At 33.2% G+C, this 26,344-nt stretch overlaps 3 protein-coding genes and 1 non-coding gene across 6 annotated transcripts; 1 reads left to right on the top strand and 3 right to left on the bottom strand.

Annotated features, from left to right (window-relative positions):
- Positions 1 to 1,224: 1,224 nt before the first annotated feature.
- Positions 1,225 to 12,047, bottom strand: LOC107863750 (oligopeptide transporter 7). 2 transcript variants are annotated; one of them, XM_016709873.2, is made up of 7 exons: positions 11,556 to 12,047; positions 10,870 to 11,375; positions 10,699 to 10,796; positions 3,825 to 4,394; positions 3,035 to 3,290; positions 2,597 to 2,779; positions 1,225 to 2,210 (listed from the first exon to the last, which is right to left on the bottom strand). In XM_016709873.2, the coding sequence occupies exons 1-7, from the start codon at positions 11,590 to 11,592 to the stop codon at positions 1,599 to 1,601; spliced, it is 2,262 nt and encodes a 753-aa protein (XP_016565359.2). In that variant the 5' UTR covers positions 11,593 to 12,047; the 3' UTR covers positions 1,225 to 1,598. The 2 variants fall into 2 exon arrangements, with proteins under 2 accessions (XP_016565359.2, XP_047269659.1); XM_047413703.1 differs by having other exon boundaries at positions 2,915 to 3,290.
- A 147-nt stretch (positions 12,048 to 12,194) lies between these two features.
- Positions 12,195 to 17,511, bottom strand: LOC107863744 (oligopeptide transporter 7). Its single transcript, XM_016709860.2, has 7 exons — positions 17,257 to 17,511; positions 16,614 to 17,119; positions 16,396 to 16,493; positions 14,261 to 14,830; positions 13,500 to 13,755; positions 13,052 to 13,234; positions 12,195 to 12,892 (listed from the first exon to the last, which is right to left on the bottom strand). Exons 1-7 carry the CDS (start codon positions 17,291 to 17,293, stop codon positions 12,281 to 12,283), a joined length of 2,262 nt encoding a protein of 753 aa, XP_016565346.2. The 5' UTR covers positions 17,294 to 17,511; the 3' UTR covers positions 12,195 to 12,280.
- Positions 17,512 to 21,532: 4,021 nt separating this feature from the next.
- Positions 21,533 to 26,006, bottom strand: LOC107863757 (probable serine/threonine-protein kinase WNK10). 2 transcript variants are annotated; one of them, XM_047413716.1, is made up of 7 exons: positions 25,445 to 26,006; positions 23,975 to 24,012; positions 23,639 to 23,866; positions 23,316 to 23,536; positions 23,057 to 23,214; positions 22,579 to 22,969; positions 21,533 to 22,501 (listed from the first exon to the last, which is right to left on the bottom strand). In XM_047413716.1, exons 1-7 carry the CDS (start codon positions 25,532 to 25,534, stop codon positions 21,849 to 21,851), a joined length of 1,779 nt encoding a protein of 592 aa, XP_047269672.1. In that variant the 5' UTR covers positions 25,535 to 26,006; the 3' UTR covers positions 21,533 to 21,848. The 2 variants fall into 2 exon arrangements, with proteins under 2 accessions (XP_047269672.1, XP_047269674.1); XM_047413718.1 differs by lacking the exon at positions 23,975 to 24,012 and having other exon boundaries at positions 25,445 to 25,990.
- Positions 26,007 to 26,131: 125 nt separating this feature from the next.
- Positions 26,132 to 26,205, top strand: TRNAV-AAC. The gene has a single exon. It is a non-coding gene; the product is annotated as a tRNA-Val (tRNA).
- Positions 26,206 to 26,344: the final 139 nt, after the last annotated feature.

Below are 26,344 nucleotides of genomic sequence, written 5' to 3' on the forward strand. Positions count from 1 at the left end.
TTTTCATGGTTATTTGGGTGTACAAACGGATAAAACGGCGCGAACGGGATGTGTTCGGAGCAAATCGATGTGCTATAGCCTACGGTTTTGGGGGTGGGCTCGGGGTCTGGGCGTGCTGTGGGCCGAAAATCGTTCGGGGCGTGCTAAGGAGGTTGGGGATCGTCCCAGTGTGGTCCGTTTAAACTTTCATGGCCATTTGGGTGCCAAACGGGCAAAACGGCGTAAACGGGACATTTTCAGGCCAAATCGGTGTCCTATAGCCCACGGTTTTGGGAGTGTACCGGGGATTCGGGCATACTGTGGGCCGAAAATTGATCGGAGCGTGTCTAGGATGTTGGGGATTGTCCCAGTGTGGTCCGTTTAAATTTTCATGGCCATCTGGGCGGAGAAATGGGCAAAACGACGCGACCGGGGCATTTTCGGGCCAAATTGGTGTGCTATAGCCCACGATTTCGAGGGTAGGCCCGGGGTCCAGGCATGTTGTGGGCCGAAAATCGATCGGGGCATGCCAGGGAGGTTGGGGATCATTCCAGTATGGTCCGTTTAATTTTTTGTGGCCATTTTGGTGGACAAATGGGCGAAACGGCGCGAACGGGGCATTTTCAGGCTAAATCAGTGTGCTATAGCTCATCATTTCGGGGTGGCCCCAGGGTCCGGGTATGCTGTGGTCAAAAAATCGAACGGGGCGTGCCAGGAAGATTCAGGATCATCCCAGTGTGGTCCATTTAAATTTTCATGGCCATTTGGGTGGACAAACGGAAGAAACGGCGCGAATAGGGTGTTTTAGGGCCAAATCGGTGTAGTAAAGCTCACGGTTTTGGGGGTGGGCTCGGGGTCTGGGCGTGCTGTTGGCCGAAAATCATTCAGGCCGTGCCAGGGAGGTTAGGGATCGTCCCAGCGTGGTCCGTTTAATTTTTCATGCCCATTTGGATGTACAAACGGACAAAACGGCATGAACGGGACGTTTTCGGGCCAAATCGGTGTGCTGTCTACCTGCTTAATATGAGCTAATATGTTAATTCCATACTTATATTAGTGTTGAGCTAATAATATATCCAAAATTACACTTTCTCCCAACAATTTTACTCGTCTTCTTTGCTAAAAAAAAATAGATGGTCCCCAATAATTGTATTTTTAGAAAATCAAAATATGATTTTTTTTTTTCAATTTTTACTAGTAATTATTCCTGAAAACTACATCTACCTCAATTATGAAGAGATCGCACACAAATAGAACAAATATTTAATTAAAAGGAGATTATATCTCAACTTTTGTTCAAACCAACGCCACAGCAATACTAACAACTTTTGTTCAAAGCATAATCGCGGAGTCAAATATGTCAGATAAATTGCAAGGTCCCAGCTCTCTATTCCCTCTTTAACTGTCACTGATCTCTACTTATACTAATGAACTGAACAACCACCATGTGTGTAGTATCTCCCCAGGGCCAGATGACATCGTCTTCTGGGTCCTAATGTCACAGGAGAACAGGCGAGAGCGTGTGGCTGCAAAAAGGAGTGTGTTAGAAGCCGGTAATAAGATACATTCGGATAAGCTGTACCAAGGGATTCTTATGGAGTATTTGTGGTTCTTCTTCTTCACAAAACAACAGGGCAACCCTCTTTAAAAATCCCTCTAGCTGTTGGACAGGAAGCATAAGGACATCCATCAAGATCATTTCCCCACCAGTTAACTGTTACGTTCTCCAAGCCCAAGCACAAATATATAAGAACTGCCATAAATGCCAAACCAGCATCAAGTGCACCCGAAAGAACGTAGTTATGACGCTGCCACCAATCTGGCCTATATCGATAAACCACAAAGCCCGACAAGAACCCTACGATGATCCAGGTCGTGTAGTTCACAGCCGTGGCAGGTGGCATCATCCCTGTGGCTCCTATTAAAACTGGCATGTTGATGAGTTTGATCCATTCTTGCTTAGGGAAAGCCCTCGCTGCTAACCACACAAGTACTGGCGCTATCGCACCAAATAAGAAGAACCAGTTAACCATCCCGTAAAGTCCTAAATCTCCGAAAATCCTTCTTGGTGCAATCAAACCCCAAATCACTGATGCATCGTAGAACACATTATCCAAAGGACAAGTCCACACAGTGTTGGACAATGTTTTGTTGCATATGTCTGGTATTGTTTCCATTAACCACCACGCTGTTCCCAAATACACGAATCCTGCTATTAGAGCCCCTACTATCTGCATTGTCCATTTTCTATGACTGTAAGCATATAGATGTACATATAAAGACACTTAGCATGCAACGAGAATAAAATTAATCAATCAACTAAGCTCAGATTTCCTACAATTCGTGTTGTCCATTTTCTATGACTGTAAACATACAGGAGCAGTGGCAGAGAAAATTATACTATGTAAATAAGGTTTGGCATAATATTTTTTTTGATGAATTCCTTGCTCCGCCACTATAAACATAGATAAAGACACTTAACGTGCAACAAAGGTAGAATTAATTAATCAATTAACCTCAATACAGAGTTAGTATAGGGGACCGGCTGCATGAATTATCTGAATTATTCAATTCTACTATATTTTTGGGGGAGAAAACGACAGAGCGAGTGGCTTACCTGAGCCATAAACATTGTTCTTGGAGGAATTTTCATGTAATGGCCGAGCTTGAAGTCTTGGAGGAAAGTTATAGCTTGGTTCATACTAATGTAACCACATACCTTGAAGCACATGTTGGCGACCGGATATCCTGGATAAAGATATCCTATGATATACTCCGTGATAATATTCAACCCCGGTGTCTGCAATGTCCAAAAAATGGATATTAGACTATTAGCTAAGTGCCGGGGCAGAGGGGTGCAACGGGGTTTTGTTGAATCCCATTATTGAAAATTAACTATGTAAATAAGGCGAAAATGATTTTTATTTTGGCTTACATATAATTTGTTGAATCTCCTTGGTATGAGAACTGTTTTATTTTTCTTTAGAATTTCTGGCTTCGTAACTAGCATCATACACAAAACCATAGCTGTATGTCCAAGTCCAAGCATATTTACCTGGTTGGTAATGGCGGTGATGATCCCTATAGGAAGGGTAAAGAAAATGGCAATAACACAAGCTAGAATAACTCCCCACCAAGGTAACTGAAGTTGCTCGTTGTAATATTCACAGGCAAAGACGGTGAGTGAAATGTTCGAGACAAGAATGCACCAAAACCACCACTCAGGTACTTGGTTATACTTGCTCATTAGTTTAGTGTGTATGTCCATTTTCTTATCTTGGAAGCTTGATTTTCTCTGCTCCCATATCTCCCTGCAATCGAGAGAAATTGTTATAACATAACTTTCCCCTTTCATGTATAGCATGTCAAATTAGCACAACAAAAACTACAACTAAGCTTCCGTTCCAAGCAAGTTGGGGTACCATATCCTCTATTTAAGCTCGTCTCTATCCAAGATTCTACTAAATAAGGAAGTAGTAGAAGTTCACTGCATTTTCTTCTGGCATATAAATCTCCAACATGACTAAAAATAGACAACATACTCCCATTGTGCCCCTATGTATTCATGCTATCGATTTCTAAACTAGTATATATAGCGTGTTGATTAGTACAACAGCTACAATTACGCTTCAGTTCCGTATACCATATCCTCCATTTATGCTCACCTCAAAACTCAAATGTTCTGCAAAATGAAAAAGTAGTACTAGAAGTTCAGTACATTTTTCTTTTGGCGTATGACTGAAATACTCACAAAAACATTGTGCCTCTTATGTTTGATTGGATTGGAAGAGACAATACAACATTGGAATAAAACAATATCTAATGTATCAAACATTGTTTCATACCTTCCGTGAAACAAGAGAACGTGCATGGCAGTAGCACTGAGAGCAGCGAAGCCAACTCCATAACTTATCACGAAAAAAGTACTAAGATAAAGATGTCCTTGTCGCTCGTAAGCAGCAATGTCAAGGTGGAAATTAGAGTCAATGATACTTGATATGCTGTAAACTTGGCCATTGGAAGTGAACAATCCGGTAGAGAAAATAGGGAATGTTTTGGCTTTGAAGACATCTAGCCAGTAACATATTGGAGTCAAGACATACACAATAAATATGAATCCAACAGCAACATTAGCTGTAGCAAACCATGGGCTAGCTAATGGGCTTCCAAGGTAAGACGAAACTGAGGACCAGTCGAGTCCTATAGCTCCAATGCCGAGCCCCTTTAGCCCCGAACCGAGTTGCTGGGCTAGCACTGATTTGGGAAAGATCCAACATATCCATGACAAAGATGTCAACATTGAGAAGAGATAGCCTGGGAAAACATAGTACGCGAAACTGCAGATGAAGGCTACTATGAAGAACTGAGTACGCGTTAGCCCTCCCTTTGGACGTTCTTCTTTCTCGTGTAATGCCCTGCAAGTGAAACTCTTTTGTTAAAACTGAAAATAGCCAGCGGATATATAATATGTGTATCATCTACGAGTACTGGCTTGGAAAAGTGAGTAGTGAATCCCGCATTTTATTTGTCATGTAAAGTTCCCGATTACATATTCACGTGAAACCCAATTTGAATCATAGTGTTACGGGTTTGAATCTTACTACTGTTCACTTCACAATATTCTCTAACTTTTGGCAATTATATGAAAGGAAATTGCTTTAAAAAGTGAAATAGTTCAAGCATTGAACCATATTTTCTAAAGAACTAGGGATGTTGGACCATTAAATTTAAATCATGAATTCAATAATGCAAAAAAGAAAAAAATAGTGTAAACTCGTTTGAAATGTTACACTGCTGCCCAAAGTAAACACTTTCCGATACAAAGACATCTGTATCCGATAGTAAAGATGAGTGTGTGGCTTATTGTGTGCTTTTATATTTTCTATTTGTTATACTGTTATCTGTCACTATCGGAGTTCTATCGGAAACAGCCTATCTACTTCATCTTCTGAAGTATTGACTGCGTACACTTTACCCTCCCACAACCTACTTTATGGGAATACACTCGGTTATTCGGACTCTTCAAAAAGATCAATGGCTGCATGTTGAATTCTTCAAAAATAGTGTATTTTTTAAGAAGCCGATACCCATACGGCGGCATGAAATATGAAGTGTCGCGCAACTTAGCAATTAGCTATCCTTCGACTGCGTGAAAAACGTGGAAAATACTTTAATCTTGTGGCGAATTATTATATTATTGAAAATAAAGAACTGAAATCATGTTTTAAAAAAAAAAAAATTAAATTAAATTGTACCACTAAGTAGACCTCGGTGGAGATATTTTATTTTATTTTCTAAGCATTGATTTCAACATGATAGCATTTTGACATTAAATTCAAAAATAAGGGTATTAAAGTCTTTAAAGAAAATTGTAAGCTCATGTTGAAAAATTTTTGAGCTTCTTATTGTGGACCTATCAAAAATCTGTAAAACAAAGCCCACTTTTTTCTCATTAATTACACATAATGCCATTCAAGAAATTTACATAAATGCCATCACATGTGGCTCTTTAGCCTTTCCATTCATTTCCACATGTGGGCCCTCTATTTGTCATCTATTTTTTATTTTTATTTATCTTTTTTTTTTCTGAAAAATTATAATTATTTTATGAATTGTATTTCTCATTATATTTAGGATGAATGTGAGTACCTACATGCTACTTTTATTTAGGTTAAATAATATAAAATTATTTCAAATATATTATGTTTAAATAAATTGATTAATATGATCATAATTTATTGTAATAATTAATATGATAAATATAATTTAATACATTTTATTCTTTATTTACATTCCATATCAAACATATAATTTGCTTTCTTCCTTATTTGTTACATGAAATACAAGTTTGCCTAATTTAAATTTTTAATGTATCATTAATAAAGCTAATTTAATAAAATAATTTTTTAATAAATATTTTTTTAAGATTTGTGTCAAGTCAATATATACCAACAAAAAGAAATTAAAGAAAAATACCTAACAAGATTTGACTTATATAAGATTAAACATAATTTGTTACTAAATAATTATTATTATTATTATTTGTTTTTATATATCCAAATCATATTATCCGTATTGGATTAAGCATACTACTCCTACGAGTTAATGAATTTTTTAATTAAAACTTTGAACATTAATTACTTGTTGAATTATAGTTATTTTAATCACCTCAAACTCAAACCAAAAGTTTTAATATTTTATTTCTAAAATTAATATATAAAATATATTTTACTCATATAACTTATTTGATTAAATTGATATTTTCTCGATTTATCTAAAACCTGCCGAATTATGATTTTAACTAAATAAATCTAATAATTAGTGTTTTTTTGATTTTTAAAAATTCACCAATATTCCTATATCATCATTGATTAATTATTATAATTCATTTATATATTTAAAAATTAATAATATTTAATTAAAAATAAAATAGACATTTATGACATGTTTGGTTCAATCGTAATTTTACAGTATAACCTCTAATTAATTATTATAAATCATTTATATATTAAAAAATTAATAATATCCAATTCATAATTTTATTATATCATCCCTAATTAATTATTATAAGTCATTTATGTATTAAAAAAATTAGTGCTCTCTTTATTTAAAAAGGAATGACTTGTTTTCCTTTTTAGCCTGTTAGAAAAAATGATCCCTTTCCTTTTTTTGATAATACTTTAATTTCAACTTTCCATATAACATGTTTAAGACCACAAGATTAAACGACATTTTGGTATATTTGACTCAACTTTAATTTAGGGCCACACGATTTAAAAGTCTTTTTTATTTTCTTAAACTCTGCATCAAGTCAAAATAGGTCATTCTTTTTGAAACGGAGGGAGTAATATTTAATTATAAAAGGTAAAATAAACATTTATAACATATCTGTTTACCCCAAATTAATTATTATAAGTCATTTAAATATTCAAAAATTAATAATATCTAATAAAAAGGTAAAATAGATATAAAAATGACAAATTAACTCTTGATGTTTTTAATTAACTTAACGTCTTATATGAAATCCACTTAAAAAAAATTCATGGGTATTTTTATAGTAATTTTGCTATGTCACTTCTAATTAGTCGTTGTAAATCATTTAAGACATTTATGCTTCGCTGGTCAATCGTGATTTTATTATATCACCCCTGATTAATTATTATAAGTATTATAAAATAAGGAGAGTAAGATATATTATTCATAAAAAGTATTATAAATTGCAATAATTAATTATTGTATTTTGTGTTTTAATGTTTGGACCTTATCAACAAATATAAGAAAAGTCCTTTCATTTTGAATTAATTACAACTCATGCCATTTCAATAAATTACCACTTTGCCATTGATGCTACTCCTATTGAATATAATGGGGCCCACATATAATTAATTAATATAAATTATTTATATATGAAAAATTAATATTTAATTTAAAAATTAAATAAATATTTATGACATGTATGCTTCAACCGTAATTGTACTATATTACCCATAATTAATTATTATATCACACCTAATTAATTATTATAAGTTATTTATATATTAAAAATTTAATAATATTTAATTTAAAAATACAATAGATATTTATGACATGTCCGATTCAATCGTAATTGTACCATATTACTCCTAATTAATTATTATACTGCTCCTAATTAATTATTATAAGTTATTTATACATTAAAAAATTAATAATATTTAAGTAAAAAATAAAATAGACATTTATGACATTTCTTCTTCAATCGTAATTTTACTATATCACCCCTAATTAATTATTTATGGTCATTTAAGTATTGTCCGAAATAAGTTGAAATAGAAAAAAAAAATTAATATGTTATATATTTCAAAAAAATTACATGAAAAATACTAGAAATCACAATAATTAACAATTTAAAAGATTTAAAAGATATAAAATATTCGATCGACTCTTGAAATTATATTAGTTTCACTGAAATTGGAATAGAAGAAAAGTATTATAAATCACAATAATTAAAAACTTAAATTATTTTTAAATATAATTAACTATCAATGCCACAAAAATTTGGATAAGAAGAGTAACGTATTCAAAGGGCAAAAGAATAAAATGTTCATGATATTTTTTTAAAAAAATAAAAATTGCTACATATACTCAAAGGGTAAAAGAGTAAAAACACATAAGAGGTAAATGTAGAGAAATCAAGAAGCACCAAATGTTACAAATGGATTATTAACATTTGTAACATTCAACACATTTCTAAATATTTCCAAATTCTTCTTGAATCAACATATACACATAATAAATAATAATTACATTTTACTATATCACCCCTAATTAATTATTATGGTCATTTAATTATTGTGCCACATAATTGAAATAGAAAAAAAATTATAAATTACAATGATTAAAAATTTAAATTATTTAAAAGATATAACTGGCTATCGTCGACACAAAACTCTGGACAAGGAGAGTAGCATATATTATTCAAAAAAAACTATATAAAAAATATTATAAATTACAATAGTTAACAACTTAAAATATCTAAAAACAATTTAATATGTTATATATTTCAAAAAAATTACATAAAAAATACTAGAAATCACAATAATTAACAACTTAAAAGATTTAAAAGATATAAAATATTTGGTCGACTCTTAAAATTACATTAGTGTCACTGAAATTGGAATAAAAGAAAAGTATTATAAATCACAATAATTAAAAATTTAAATTATATTTAAAATATAACTGACTATCAATGCCACAGAAATTTGGACAAGAAGAGTACCGTATTTAAAGGGCAAAAGAATAAAAATACACAAGAGATAAATGTAGAGAAATCAAGAAGCACCAAATGGATTATTAACATTTGTAACATTCAACACATTTCTAAATGTTTTCAAATTCTTCTTGAATCAACACATATACATAATAAAAATAATAAATAATAATAATTATATTTTACTATATCACCCCTAATTAATTATTATGGTCATTTAAGCATTGCGCCATATAAGTTGAAATAAAAAAATATTATAAATTACAATGATAAAAATTTTAAATTATTTAAAAAATATAATTGGCTATCGTCGACACAAAACTTTGGACAAGGAGAGCAGCATATATTATTAAAAAAAATTATATAAAAATTATTATAAATCACAATAGTTAACAACTTAAAATATCTAAAAATAATTTAATATGTTATACATTTCAAAAAAATTACATGAAAAATACTAGAAATCACAATAATTAACCACTTAAAAGATTTAAAAGATATAAAATATTTGGTCGACTCTTGAAATTATATTAGTGTCACTGAAATTGGAATAGAAGAAAAGTATTATAAATCACAATAATTAAAAACTTAAATTATTTTTAAAATATAATTGACTATCCATGCTACAAAAGTTTGGACAAGAAAAATAATACATATTATTTGAAAATTACATAAAAAATATTATAAACTACAATAGTTAACAAATTAAATTATCTAAATACCTATTAAAAGTATGATTGATTATTTAAAATCTATTTGTGTCACATAAATTAAGATAAAAATTAATATATTGAACCCGTGCTAGATCTCGAGTGAATCTTAAAATGTATATGCAATTATTTTTTTTTTAAAAAAAACTTTTATTTAAATATATCAAAATCGAAAAGGTAAATTTTAATGCAACAGTTAAACAATGTATAGAACTAATGTTAACATAAATAATATCAGCATTTACTAATAGAAGCATTACTAATACAAACATTACTAATATATTTTATTCAAAAAAAAAATTTATACACTATAACAAACGACTCCTACGTTTCAATGGAAGGAATATATACAAAAGAAAAGTTTGATAAAAAATTTACAGAAGTATATTTTATAAGTATATTTTATCGTATCAATGAAAACATTCTACTGCTCAAACTTCCTACTCCAACATAAATTCTAAAATTTAAAAATTATAATCCACATGTTTTATTGTTGGGTCCGTGCTGACACGGGCCTTGCACTTCTAGTAATAATATAAGTAGTACACAATTTAAAGGGGGAAAAGGGTAAAAGTGTAAAGAACAAATTGCTGAAATCAGCAATCATGTCTGTATGAGTTTTTTTTGGGTAGGTATGTCAATTAACGCTAAATAATTGTTTTTTTTTTCAAGAAAAAGAAAATTGATATCTCTGGTTACCTAACATTATGAAAATTGCATTTGATATTTTTACTTATCAAAGTTTGATTTACCACAAACAATATTAATATATTAAGAATATAATAAGTTTAATATTTTAAAAAATAACTATAGTTACTAATAAAGATAAATTAAGAACTAAATATTAAATTACCTGTTAATTTTTAAACTAGTAAAATAAAAATGAATATCTATATTTAGCATAATAAGCAAATAAAAATGGAGAGAGATAATATAAATAGGTATCTTCTAAAAGTACTTCATTTTCTTCCTAATTCCCAAAGATATTATTTTCACCAAAAGCAACTTGTGAAGTCCAAGTTACGGTGCCACATCTCAAATACCCAAAAGTAACTTGTGATGTCCAATTTATACTTTGTTGTAATATCAATTGTACCATGTAATTTTTCGTCATAAAAATCCTTTCAATTTTAACATAACGTAACTTATTCTGTATGTTACTCATATGAATGGTTACCTCTCGTTGTTAATTAAATGATTTCATAGTGTAAAAAATCTTTTAATAGTGTAATTTTGTTGTATCTTTTAATAGTGTAAACTTGCCTGAATAATGAGACTTGAACAAGATTGGCAGGCCACCACATAGCTGCTGGCTCAACCAAGTACTTTCTGAAAATTCCAGCCCATCCAAACCCGAGCACCTACCGTTCAAAATCTCAATAACCAATTACAGTTTAAATTACATACATCGTCAGTATAGAAAAAAAATATTACCTGTGTAGTGATAACGACGATAAGAGAAACAAAGAAAGTGATGTCTTTCTTATAGAAGACTTTAACAGCAGTGACAAGATGAATTGCCTCAACACTGCCAGCACCAGAGTTTGCAAAAATGGTGATGAGAACATGTTCTTTGACATTAAAAGGTCCTGGATTCAAAGTGAATTCCCATTTAGAACCTTGAAAGAATACCCTCTTTGTTATCTTTGCAGCCATGAGTTGACCCAAAGGAACCACAGCAATTTGAGCTGAAATTGCTGTAATTGTTAATGGCTCAGTTCTGTACCAAAAAAATTGGTTCAAAAATGATAAAAGAGCACATGAAAGTGTCCCTAAAAACCACATTCGAAATGTGAGAACTGGTAAGGAAGGATCATCTGTTATTGGAACTGTAACAGCCACTTGTTCAACAGGTGAATTTTCTTCTTCTATCTCTTCTACATAGTTGACTTTCGATTCTGAACTTGATGCAATATTGCCATGATGATCAAGATTGGATACTGCAAAACGGACAGCTCAAGATTCCAACATCTGAAATATAATTAAGCTATGTTGCTCGAATCCTTCAGAAATGTCGTGTTGTTTATTTTGTCTTAGATTTCGATGATACTGGTGAACGGACATTTTTGGAGGATCCGAATAACAGAGGAATTGAGTTGGAGAAAGAGATAGATGCTTACAAAGAGGAGTCTTGATTTCAGCTGTAGATTCTTCCATTGGTTGAATATTTTATTGAGTTACTCTTGTGATATTATTACCTCTACCTATATTTTTGCACTTAAATGTCAACAACTTTTTATTTCTTGTTTTTTCTTTTCTACATTTTTGGATTATGCGAACTCTTGTGAACAGTAAAAAGGTCAAGTAGGAGAACGAGAGAGAAAAGCCAATGGACAATGTGTGTGTATGTATATATATATGATAAATTCCAAATTGTACCAATATATGTCAGCTAAACTGCAAGGGTCTAGCTCTCTATTCCCTCCTTTAGTTGTCACTAATCTCTCTTTATAATAATGAGCCAAATAGCCACCGTCTGTGTCGGGCCGGGGTGATGAAATCCATGATACCTCGTTTTCTGTGTCCTTACATCATACGAGACGAGGCGATGAACATTTAGTTGCAAATTGACAGTGTGAGGACGCATTTGAATTGCAACAGTTGAATCTTTGTTGCCAAATCTTGAGGCGAAAGCCAGTTACCCTTTTGAGTAAGGTGAAAATGGAAAAGATACACGACCTGTCCCTATATGAGTATGAGTAAGCCATCGAATAATATGGATATCATGTTAAAAAAAAAAAAAAAAAGAAAGAAAGATATTGTAGCATGATTTACAGAAATTCACATTAATAAATAAAAAATAGTTCAAGCAAATTTGTGGTTCTTCTTCATACCACAACACAATTTAATAAACAACAGGGCAACCCTCTTTAAAAATCCCTCTAGCTGTTGGACATGAAGCATAAGGACATCCATCGAGATCATTTCCCCACCAGTTAACTGTTACGTTCTCCAAGCCCAAGCACAAATAAATAAGAACTGCCATAAATGCCAAACCAGCATCAAGTGCACCCGAAAGAACGTAGTTATGACGCTGCCACCAATCTGGCCTATATCGATAAACAACAAAGCCCGACAAGAACCCTACGATGATCCAGGTCGTGTAGTTCACAGCCGTGGCAGGTGGCATCATCCCTGTGGCTCCTATTAAAACTGGCATGTTGATGAGTTTGATCCATTCTTGCTTAGGGAAAGCCCTCGCTGCTAACCACACAAGTACTGGCGCTATCGCGCCAAATAAGAAGAACCAGTTAACCATCCCGTAAAGTCCTAAATCTCCGAAAATCCTTCTTGGTGCAATCAAACCCCAAATCACTGATGCATCATAGAACACACGATCCGAAGGACAAGTCCACACAGTGTTGGACAATGTTTTGTTGCATATGTCTGGAATCGATTCCATTAACCACCACGCTGTTCCCAAATACACGAACCCTGCTATTAGAGTCCCTACAATCTGCATTGTCCATTTTCTATGATGGTAAGCATATATAAAGACGCTTAATGTGCAACGAACGTGAAGTTAATTAATCAATTAGGCAGAGTTAGTATATGGATCGGCTACATGAATATCCAGTATACTATACTAAAAAAAACAACGCACTGAGTAGCTTACCTGAGCCATAAACATTGTTCTTGGAGGAATTTTCATGTAATGGCCGAGCTTGAAATCTTGGAGGAAAGTTATAGCTTGGTTCATACTAATGTAACCATAAACCTTGAAGCACATGTTAGCGACCGGATATCCTGGATAAAGATATCCTATGATATATTCCGTAATAACATTCAACCCTGGTGTCTACAGTGTCCAAAACAAATGGAAATTAGATTATTAGCATTATACGAGGGCAGAGGAAGAGGGGTGCAAGGGGGTTCAGTTGAACCCGTAGTTGGAAATTTATACTATGTATATAGGCAAAAAAGATGTTTTGTTTTGGCATATATATAAGTTGTTGAATAAGAACATATATTTTTTTTTTTCGGAATCCCCTTGTTTGAATTCCTGGCTCCGCCACTGGCATACACAAAACGATAGATGTATGTCCAAGTCCATGCATATTTACCTGGTTGGTAATGGCGGTGATGATTCCTATAGGAAGGGTAAAGAAAATGGCAATGACACAAGCTAGAATAACTCCCCACCAAGGTAACTGAAGTTGCTCGTTGTAATATTCACAGGCAAATACAGTGAGTGTAATGTTTGCGACAAGAATGCACCAAAACCACCACTCAGGTACTTCGTTATACTTGCTCATTAGTTTAGTGTGTATGTCCATTTTCTTATCTTGGAAGCTTGATTTGCTCTGCTCCCATATCTCCCTGCAATTGAAAAACTTCATTGTAACAAATTTCCCTCTTGATGTATAGCATGTCGAATTAACACAACAACAACTATAAGTATAACTACGCTTCAGTTCCAAGCAAGTTGGGGTCCCATATCCTCTATTTAAGCTCGTCTCAAACCCAATATTCTATAAAATGAGGACTAAAAGACACATAGGACCTAAAACAGACAACAATTCCCGTTGTGCTCCTACTATATAGACATGGCATCGGTTTCTAAACACGTATATATAGCATGTCGAATTAGTAAAATAACAACAATTGCGCTTCAGTTCCAAGCAAGTTGGTGTCCCATATCCTCTAGTTAAGCACGCTTCAAACCAAGTGTTCTACAACATGAAAAAAGTATCAGAAGTTCACCATTTTTGCTTGGCATATAATCTCCGGCATAAACATTGCTTTTCTATGTTTGATTGGATTGGAAGAGACAGTGCAACATTGAATTAGTACAACAACTAATAAATCAAACATTGTTTCATACCTTCCGTGAAATAAGAGAACGTGCATGACAGTAGCACTGAGAGCAGCGAAGCCAACTCCATAAGTCATCACGAAAAAAGTACTAAGATAAAGATGTCCTTGTCGCTCGTATGCATCAATGTCGAGATGGAAATTAGAGTCAACGATACTTGATATATTGTAAACTTGGCCAGTCGAAGTGAACATCCCAGAAGAGAAAATAGGGAATGTTTTGGCTTTGAATAAATCTAGCCAGTAACATATTGGAGTCACAACATACATAACAAATATGAATCCAGCAGCAACATTAGCTGTAGCAAACCACGGGCTAGCTAATGGGCTTCCAAGGTAAGACGAAACTGAGGACCAGTCAAGTCCTATAGCTCCAATGCCAAGCCCCTTTAGACCCGAACCGAGTTGCTGGGCTAGCACTGATTTGGGAAAGATCCAACATATCCATGACAAAGATGTCAACATTGAGAAGAGATAGCCTGGGAAAACATAGTACGCGAAACTGCAGATGAAGGCTACTACGAAGAACTGAGTACGCGTTAGCCCTCCCTTTGGACGTTCTTCTTTCTCGTGTAAAGCCCTGAAGATGAAACACTATGTTAAACTAAAAATAGCTGTCGAATGTATAATATATGTATAATCTGATCACCAAAAAAATATGTGTATGGTCTTTGAATACTAACTAGAAAAAATAGGCAGTGAATCAGGGAGGTCTTCCTCAGGTTATAATTTGAATCATAGTGTTACGAGTTTGAATCTTACTATTGATCAGTTAGTTCGCAACATTCTCTAATATTTGGCAATAATATGAAAGGAAGTTGCTTTAAATAGGTGAAATAGTTAAATTAAAGAAGAGTGAACTATTGAACTATGTTTTCAAAGAACTCGATATGTTGGACTCATCAAATTTAAATCATGTATTAAACTCAACCAATACTAACTAGATTGTTCCTAATAGAGCAAAAGAGAATTAGTGTATGGCTCATTAATACGTTTAAAGTGTTGCTGCAAAAATATATTAATTAAGCACTCTTTCTAGTTCAAATACAAAGACTTCTCCTAAAGATTAAAGTTACTCCCGATCAGTTTATCTTTTCTTATTCATGCTTGACTTGACACACCTCTTAACAAATGCTAATAAATAAAAGGATATATAATTTTACTACATCACCCCTACTAAGTATAAGTCATCTAAATTAAATATTGAAAGATGAATGTAGTACTTAGTAACAAAAATAAAATAAACACAAAATACAATATTATCTCTAATTAATTTTTCAAATCGTATAAGTAAAAGTTTGAACAATTATTTTTTAATATAAGAGTACCTCGCTATCCTTTGACTGCGTGAAGAACGTGGAAAAAACTTTACACTTGAGGTGAATTATTATACATTATAGAATAAATAGGTGAAATCCTATCGGTAAATGGATCTTTTTTTTTTTTTTTAGAAATCTAAGCTGCAGTTACGTTTATAAGTAATTAAATATATTTTTTTTCAAGAGAAAGGAAATTGATATCTTTATCTAACTAACATAATGAAACTTGTATTTGATATTCCTGTACTCCCTCTATGTAAAAAAAAAAACTATTTTGACGTTGCATGGTTAAAAAAATAAAGAAATTCTTGAATTTTGTGATCTTAAATTAAAATTATATCAAATATATTAAAATATCTTCTAATAATCTTAAATTTTAAAATGGATTTTTTTTCTTTAAAAAAAAAAGCTCATTATTTTTAAACGGAGGGAGTATAATCTCTTCTAAATGTATTTTATTTTCTTCTTAATTCAGAAATATATTATTTTCATAAAAAAAAAAAAGCTTGTGTGGGTCCAAGTGGAACTGTCATACTTACTATTCATCAGCCCCACCTACCCAAAAGAATAATGAGGGCTTGGGGGGACAAAAAAATCAATCAAAAATCTATAATCATGGCAATGCAGATTTCATGTGAAAATATTATTAAAATTTAACTATATATAAATACTTCGACCTGTAATGGTTCTTTTCATTGACAGCGAAGTAAAAAATTTTACCAAGAGATTTTAACATGTAATGTGATAACTTGTTTTCTATGTTACTAATATGAACGTTTAATTTAATAGTGTAAAAATTATTTTATACAGTAATTAAGAAACTTGCCTGAATAATGAAACTTGAACAAGATTGGAAGGCCACCACATGGCTGCTGGTTCAACCAAGTACTTTCTGAAAATTCCTGCCCATCCAAATCCCAGCACCTACCATTCAAATATCTCAAATTATCTTATCCACCAATTACAGTTAAAAGTTATATACACAGTTCGTAAGTATACAAAAATATTTATATCGTGACGATGTATACAAGCTTTGAAAATTACCTGTGTTGTGATAACGACGATAAGAGAAACAAAGAAAGTAATGTCTTTCTTGTAGAAGACTTTCACAGCAGTGACAATATGAATTGCATAAACAGTGCCAGCACCAGAGTTTGCAAAAATGGTGATGAGAACATGTTCTTTGACATTAAAAGGTCCTGGATTCAAAGTGAATTCCCATTTAGAACCTTGAAAGAATACCCTCTTTGTTATCTTTGCAGCCATGAGTTGACCCAAAGGAACCACAGCAATTTGAGCTGAAATTGCTGTAATTGTTAATGGCTCAGTTCTGTACCAAAAAAATTGGTTCAAAAATGATAAAAGAGCACATGAAAGTGTCCCTAAAAACCACATTCGAAATGTGAGAACTGGTAAGGAAGGATCATCTGTTATTGGAACTGTAACAGCCACTTGTTCAACAGGTGAATTTTCTTCTTCTATCTCTTCTACATAGTTGACTTTCGATTCTGAACTTGATGCAATATTGCCATGATGATCAAGATTGGATACTGCAAAATAGAGAGAAAGTTTCAAGATCTATAATAACTAAGTTATGTTGCTCGGATCCTTCAGAAATGTCATGCTTACGTACCGGATCCTTAAAAAATGAGTACACTTTTTTGAATTGAGTTGGAGAGGTACTTACAAAGAGGAGTCTTGATTTCAGCTGAAGATTCTACCATTATTGGTTGAATTTGTTTCTGTATTTTTGAGCTACTTTTATGGTATGGCTGTGTATTATTATTACCTCTACCTATATGTTTTCCTCCTTCTATATTTTTGGATTAGGTGAAATTTTTACGTAGTAAAAAGGGAAAATAGGAAAGAGAGAGGAGCCAATATATGGACGTCCAATGGTGTTTTAGATTCTTTAGAACCCTATGGCCTATACTTCATTTAAACATGGAGGAATCTTTCCACCTAACAACGTATATATACCAGAAAAGTTATAATCACGTACAAAAGTTTTTTTCTTATATTATTAGGTCACAGTAAAAGTAATTAAAGATAATTAATTAGTAACTTCGAAAATATAAAGACGAGCGATTTTTTATAACATAGTAAATTACAACCATCAAATATTGTGGTTGAATTTGGTACTCCTCCTTTTTATCAAAATGTTTTGAGTTTGAATTTTGAAAATGACATAACTTTTAATTATCGATTATTTCATAGAAAATCAAATAACATATAAAGTACGTTGATAGCGTAAAAAGTTTATTTACATTGTTATATAGTAGATTGATTATTGATAATACAAGAAGAGTCCTATCCTTTTCTTTGAAAAGATGCATGAATTTTTCGTCAACTAAAAGTAAAAAATTGTGAGTAGATAATAGATTCAAGAATATTGTATTTTTGGATCAAGTTGTGCCACGTCATAATTATTCAACAGAATTCGAAAACATCCACGTCCAATTTCTCTTCATTATCTTTAAAATATATCTGACACAGCCGGCGGCGGATGTAACGTGACATCAAATTCATCTGAATTCAATATTTATACCGCAAAGAACATTATCACATATAAAAATTTACTAAAATTACAATAAATAATAAATCTGAACTCATATTCTTATTATAATTGCAAACAGTCTAATATATATAAGAACTTTAAAAATTAAATTCATCTAATTTAAATTATGAATTCGCATCTATTAGTCCCCCATGCATGTGAATAGTGACTGATGTGGTCCATCATAATAACTTAAACAACTTGTAGTTTGTATTATATAGTGACATGAATCTCTAGGTGAAAACGACGACTATCTCTAGGTGAAAACGACGACTTACATAAAATTTCTTACAACGATATATTAATATGTCTATGTATAAAGATAACTTGATGGCATTGTTAATCTGTGCAGGTCAAAGCTGAAGCAGGGTCTCCAATAGTCCAACATTGCTTTAGGGAACAAAACCAAGTTGCTGATAAATTAGCCAAGCATGTAGCAACCTCAAACATCTTCGAGGAAACTCATCTTTTGCAAGTTCCACCTGTGTATGCTCTTCAAAAATTGGAAGCAGACATGCGAGGAACTTTTTTTGAAAGATCCATTAAAGCAAATGCTCAATCACTAACTGAGCAAAACTATTCCTCTTTTGTAATTAATTCAGGCTAACTGACCCTGACTATGTAAATTTCTAAATACCTTATGTCTATTTAAGTGCACCCTATTTAGCAAAAGAAAAAAAACAGACTTAACGAACGTATATAAAAAGCATAGAATAGTATTCTATATTAGGAAATGTGTATACTCAAAGAACTAGCCATTTTTTAGTCTCCTAATTTGAAAACAAGTACTATATATTATGGAATTTCAAATTCCACAAATAAAAGTCATGATAATTAATATCCTGAAATTTTAATTGTATGAACCTAAACAAGGTTATTTGTTGATTACAAGTCAATTTTGTCATTGAAGTTATTTTAAAAAGACTAATCAGAAAAAAGAAAGAAAGGCTGAAACGTCCTGAAAAAACGCAGTGCATGAAGAGTTATATATTTCTCAATCTTGAATTAAACGGATCGACTAAATGAATATTCTTATTTTACGATCTATTAAGAAATAAAATTCAAGAAGAGTTATATAGTATTTCTCAATCTCGAATTAGATGGAGTAATAATTATGTTATGTTGAAAGTCAAACTTATTGCAATCTTAATCATGTGCTAATTAATTGAAACTGCAAATGCATTCACAGTGGGAATTAGGCAGAATATTTTGTCAATAATTAAGCCTTAAGGTGTAGAATAGTCTATATTTAAATATTCAAAATTTCTTCTAGCTTCTTCCATCATCCCAACGTGAAGACATGCTTTACTTTTTATTCTAGTTTTTTAAAAAATATTCCAGTATTTAAATTATTTAATTTTGATATGATTTGTTGAGATCTTTACCATCATTCTTTTTTTAAAAAAGAGTTAAACTCTTATCGTTACTATTGGAAAATAATATTATGTATCTTTTGCATGTCACATAATATTCTTTAATATTTAAAAGTCGTGCCAGATCAAACAACGTCATTAAAAGTTTATACACAATGGAAGAAACAAGTCCCACCAACAATTATAAATTAGCTTTGAATTTCATGACAAAATTCAAGACGGATTTTCAAAAATATAATCATTCAACAACGATCAAACTCTGAGGAACATGTCATTGATTTACATAAATTTCACTTCCTAAATCGGTGAAAAATTATGTTTTCGATCGACATTACACTCAAGGCTAATATGTTCTCATATATATATATTATTCAAACTTTATTGACAAAATATTATTAGATTATCGTCTAATGTGTGTAGTGATATACAATATTGACTAAAAAGTTGTATACTATTTGGATACTCCTTTCTTAAGCAAACGTATTGTTTTTGGGAATTTTGGCCTTTTGTCCACACACTTTATTTTTAAGAAAGCAAAAATATGAGAGGGTTAAAAAACATGCTTATTTTAGATTAAATTTATTTTTAATTTTTGAAAAGAAAACATGTCTAGTCCAAACAATGATACATAAATTGAGATCCAGGATAATTAATAAAGGTGACTAGTTGGTGTAACATGATCCACCACCTCCACCAACATCTTCTAAGTCGAGTTCGTCGCGCCAAACTTACATAGTACAATTTGCATTTTTATCGTGTGATTTACAAGCTATTACAATTTACATAAAAATATTTTACCTAATGTGTATCCGAAAGATAGCGGCCGCGGAATTTTTGGTACGTGTATGCTCCACATTCAGGAAAAGATAGCTAAGCTCTGATAATGTACTCAATAATATGATGTCATTTTCTAATCCTCATACTTTCAGTTCAGCTTAGTTCTTTTGCTTTTTTTTTTTTTTTTTTTTTTTTTTTTTTTTTTTTTTTTTTTTTTTTAACTTTTGATTGCCAGCAAAATTTCATTTCTAGCTAACTTCTTGAGTTGAGGTGAGGTGAAAAGTTCTTTCCTTTTTTTTTTTTTTTTCTGTTAAAAATGTAGTTGCCTTCTTGCACGGTTGCACCTATGAGTATGGCCTAGTGGTGGATAATGTTTGAGTACCTGTACGTGGAAGGTAGCAGGTCCCTCATATAAGTTTCCTGTTAAATCTCTTCTATTCCCTTGGCATCTTAGCTTATAGAAGATCGGTGCAAAATGGTTATATATGTTGAAGTATTGAACAGTGTCTCATATCAGGTGCAAGGAAAAAGACTATATAGATTAAAATATTGTAGAGATTGTGGAGTGTTAGATGTTTGAGGTGCAATCTTTTGGTTATTCACTGTTTAAGCCGCGTACACGTGGTGTTTTCCGCCAGAATTTTGAGTTCATGGATTCTGAAGTCTAAAAAAGGCTTATTGGTTTCTCGATTGAATCATCTTTACTTACTCAGTGAATCTTAACACAAAGAAGCTTTGTTCGTTATTTTTTGTAGTTGTGATTTATTCGGTTTTGTCCGATGAAATTCTGTTTGCTATGATCCTACTGTCCAAGATTATATGGTTGCTGCAATTGTAGGAATGATGTTGTTTCTAAAGCATTTCAAGTGAGTAAAACTGGCTCTTTCTTCTGTTTCCTTTGGAATATGATCTGGGACATTGAATGCTACACTTGATCCTGCCTGTATCACACTACCCTACCTAGACCTCACTTATGGGGTGGAAATACGAATGAGCTCATGAGGAGAGACACGAGTAGCAGGCAGGCAAATTCATACTTGACAAGTCCAAGATTGTCATGGAAAACTAGTAGCCCACCACGTAGTAACCAAAGTGTATGGAAATTCAATGATGCCAATAGCCTTGATCACCACTTCAACTCATGGAAATTTGCTGATTACAGCCAAAGAGGATACACACTAGCAAATCAACAAAATCACACCAAGGAACACAATCTCATTCTCATGTGTTTGCGATGACTATATAGTCACTCAAGCTTCAATCAACAATCCAAGAAGAAGAAATAACATTAAGAAGAACATGCAAGAAAATGAATGTCCCAGAACAGAATCGCAATAAGTAAGAAGTTAAAAGACACCATGTTCCGGTGAGCAACTCACAAGCCAAAAGCAAAAACTAAGCTTGCAGAGGCACCAACTAGGAGCATGTATCCAAACAATTCATTTCACTAACACTGCCAGGCAGTTTGATAAGGAAATAAAACCAAAATCGAGAACAAACCATTCCCTAAACAACCCCCTTCACACACATCATCCACAAAAAAAAAAAAAGAGTGGAACTTCTGTTGATAAGCTATGTACACATTCTCTTTTTGGCGGTCCACTTCTTTCTAGCATTTTCAATTGCCTCCACTCTCATTCTCAAGAGTTCTCGGCAAGATTGTTGATACTGCACATTGATGGCATCAAGCTCCACTTTGAGATCCTGCAACTGATTTTTGTCATTTGCCGCGTTGGTAAGAGACAGAGAAGAGAATTTAGTAAAGAAATCATTAGATACAACATTCCGCAAGCTGTCAAAGGAGATCCCTGATTTTTTGGTACAATCACTCATTACAACATCACCAACACTAGCCTTATTGTTGCTTAGAGTATGGATATTGGGGCCTTTGACGCATTCGGACTCATTGCCAAGCGTTCTTAAAACGTTGTTATACTCCACATCTGAGGCTGATGTTCTCCCTTGATTCAAAGATGTACTGCCTTCAGCAGGAATATGATCTTCTACCATTAAAGCTGTATCATTGGATGAGTCATTCAGTGCAGCGGAACTCCCAAAAGAATATTTCTGGCTTATTGAAAGTTTGAAAATAAAGTCGGCAATCAATTCAGCTATTGTTGCCGCATCATTGTTCGACAGCTCAAGTTCCCCTGCCATCTCACTAGCTATTGACATCACAGTATCAACATCAATACAAAATGCAAAGTGCACATGCCTGACCCGACCTGTTAAGAACAAAGAAAAGAGTCAAATATTTGCTAGCAGATACTCCATGTATTATTCCATTAGAATGATCAAATACCAGTAAACTCAGCAATTCGCAGTGAAAAGGCAATTGAACGATCATCTTTCTTGGCACCTTGTAAGCTAAATTCGTTTCTCTCATTTCGTCTCACAAAATCTAAATTGGAAAAATGAGATCCAATCTTGCTTTCTATGCACATATCACTATGTAACTTCTGTGCCAGGCCTACATCCATGACAATTGACTTTGGCAAGCTTTGTGCTTCAGACACAAAATTTGAGAGCGGCAAATGATCACATGGGGGGCTTTTCAAGCTTTCAGAAGAAAGAAATGGGTCTTCCAAAAGTTCAGCTGCACTTAATCTAATGGATGCTGGAGCCAAACATTTCTCCACAAATTCCTTCACATGAGCATCTGTAACTTTCGCTAAAGACGCTGGCTTTATTCCCTGAAATCAAGCATTTTTCCTAATCATTGCAATTACTTCAAGTAAAATAAAGTAATAGTTGTAAAGCTTAAAACAACTAAAACTCACCGACGTGACTTTTTTATAAATTTGTGCTTGATTTCTACACTCATTATACGGATATTCACACGTTATTAGCTCCAAGATACACATGCCAAAAGAATAAATGTCAACAAGTTCATTATATTCTTCATCATATAGCTCTGGTGCCATAAATTCAGGGGTACCTAAAGAAGAGAAAACACAAAGAAAATATGATACGAGGGGTTTATATATTATATTAGTTTCGATGGAGCCAAGAAACAGCCAGTCCAAGTCAAATAACTACCAATAACACTATGAGCTGTAGACTGCCACATAATTGTCGCCAATCCAAAATCTCCAAGTTTAACTTCTCCGTGGTTTCCATTGATGAATATATTGTCACATTTCAAGTCTCTATGTATAACAGGTGGATTATGACTATGGAGATAATGTAAACCTTGGAGAATTTGTCTAGACCAATGTTTAATAGCTTTTGTGTCAACTGTCTTGTGCTTTCTTCGATATCTAAAAGGTATAGGAGGCAAAAGATGTATGAGATTAAAAGGATCCGGAGGTTGCATGGAAGGCAAATAAGAAGAGGAAATATGCAAGAAAATTAGAACTCACCGTCTTAAGCTCCCTGAACTAAATAATTCAGTGATCATATTAATACTTTTGTTCACATAATCCACCCACGAAGAATATAATTTCATAATGTTTTCATGCTTCAACATCCTCAACAAATGAACCTCTGAATGTATCCTCTCCAAATATTCAGGTGATTGCACAGCATCATCTATGCAAATTTGATTCCAAGCAACTTCTGTTCCGTCAATTTTGTCAAACGCCTTATAGCTACATGTGAAAACGTGAAAATCACTAAAAATTTGAAAATGAAAAATGATTATGACGTAATACTTAAAGTGCAAGAAAATAAAAATGAGATGGGTGTAAGAGCCATACACAGTCTTAAATGCTCCCCTTCCCAAGATTTCATTATACTGGAAGAAGAGAAACAAAAAGAAGGTGATAATACCACCAAAACCCACAAAATTACATAAATGAAAGAAAAAAAAATTAATATCACAAATCATCATTTTTCAACACAAAATATAATACTGCATAAGAGCAAAATAAAATCATAATGAAACTGAAACCCCAACTCAATATCTCTTCCCATTACACTATTGCATCAACAGAAAGCCCCTCTTTAGTTCAAATTACAACAACAACAACAACAAACCCAGTGTATTCCCACAAAGTGGGGTCTGGGGAGGGTAGAATGTACGCAGTCCATACCGCTACCACCAAAGAAGTAGAGAGGCTGTTTCCGATAGACCCCTGGCTCAAGATAGAGAATCCTCTTTAGTTCAAATTATTAACATTTATTAACTTATAAAATGAATCTTGACCTGAGGGTTGATAGGAAACAGCCTATGAGGTAGGGGTAAGGTTTATACCGGGTATGTTGTTGTTGTAACTTTTTTTTTCCATTATTTTTTTTATAACCATGGTGTCCGGGCCAGCTTGTGCACACCTCGACTAATTCCATGGGATACCTGTCACCTCCCACCAACAATAGGTACTAGGTAACTCCGGTTGTCACTGTAACTTATAAAATCAATGAAATGAACAAAGTACAACAAGCAGGAATACATGGAAAAGTAAAAACAAGTAGATGTTAGTTGGTTAATCAGATAATCCTAAAAATAGAAACTTAACAAACATACATAAAGAGAAAAACAGAAAGTACCCGAACACCTACTAGGTAACTTTGTCCAGGCTAAGACAGAGGAAGAAATCACCTAGATTTTTTTTCGGTCGGATGCTGGAATTTGAACGTGAGACCTCATAGTCCTCAACCCACTTTATTGACCACTAGGCCACGCCCTAGGGTGCATACATACACCACAATTTATTGGCAGTAACTTATAAAGCGCAGCCTGGTGCACTAAAACTCCCGCTACATGTGGGGTCCTAAGAAGAGCCGGACCACAAGGATCTATTGTACGCAGCCTCACCTTACATTTCTCAAAGGGGCTGTTTCCGCAGCTTGAACCCATGACCTCCTGGTCACATGGCAACAACTTTACCCGTTACTCCAAGCAGGGGCGGAGCTGCCCTTTGCCGAGGGGGTTCATCCGAACCCGCTTCAGCGAAAAATTATGCTATATATGCCTGGTTAAAATTATTTTTTATGCATATATATTAGATGTTGAACTCCCTTCGGTTAGTTCGTATGTTCACTTATGAACCCCTTAATATCTTGGCTCCGCCACTGACTCCAAGGCTCCCCTTCATTAGCATTAACTTATAAAATGAATGAAATGAACAAAGTACAACAAGCAGACTCATCAGTTGGTCAATCAGATAATCCTAAAAATAGAAACTTGGCAAATATACACAGACAACAAAAAGACAAAAACATTGTACCCGAATATATCTGTTGTCTGGTGATTCTTCAACAACCTCAGGATCATCAAATTTACCTTTCGATCTCACTTGTTCAATTGCACAATTCATCTCTCCACAACCAAACAATAAAAAAGAAGAAAAAAATCAACTAAACCCTAAATCCTAGAAAAGAAAGAAATTGTCAAAAATCAAAGAAAGGGTTCAGAAAAAGCTTCACAAGCAACGGAATAGGAATCAATAACCCTTCCAAATCTGAATTGGAGTTGAAAGAACTCAACTTTCAGCAAAATTAAAGAAAAAATGAGCAACCCCATTTGCAAAATTCAAGTAATTAACCACACAAACAAGAAAATCCCGGTATTGAAATGCATATAGGGCAGACAGATTTAAAACCCTAAATCGGAAAATCCCTAAAATACCAAAATCGTAATTTGTTAATTGGGAATTTAGGGAAAGCTTAATGGGAAGATTGTAATTGAAGAGGTTAGAAGGAGGAGAAAAAAAAGCAGCTGGAAAATGGGAGTTCGAATTAAGGGTTGATGATTAAGTCGACTTTTTCGACAACTAATAATTTGCTTTTTAGATAATTAAGCTGCTAATTGCCGTTGATTTAACGTGTAATTAGGAACGTATGAAATCTAAAACGTAATTAATGGATGAAATATTTATGGTTATGTATATTCAATTTTGTAGGTTTGACAGCGGGGTTTCGTGGTGTAGTTGGTTATCACGTCAGTCTAACACACTGAAGGTCTCCGGTTCGAGTCCGGGCGAAGCCATTTTTTTATGTGTGTTAAGGTTTGGGCGTACATCCTATATTGCGCTTTTGTCCTTTGGCATGACTATTTTTTTTTTTTTTCATGATAGCGATGTCCAAACGAGCTTGTATGTGTCTTGACTAATTTCATTGGTACATAA

The sequence above is a fragment of the Capsicum annuum genome, chromosome 1 (assembly GCF_002878395.1).
Source record: "Capsicum annuum cultivar UCD-10X-F1 chromosome 1, UCD10Xv1.1, whole genome shotgun sequence".
Classification (NCBI taxonomy): domain Eukaryota; kingdom Viridiplantae; phylum Streptophyta; class Magnoliopsida; order Solanales; family Solanaceae; genus Capsicum; species Capsicum annuum.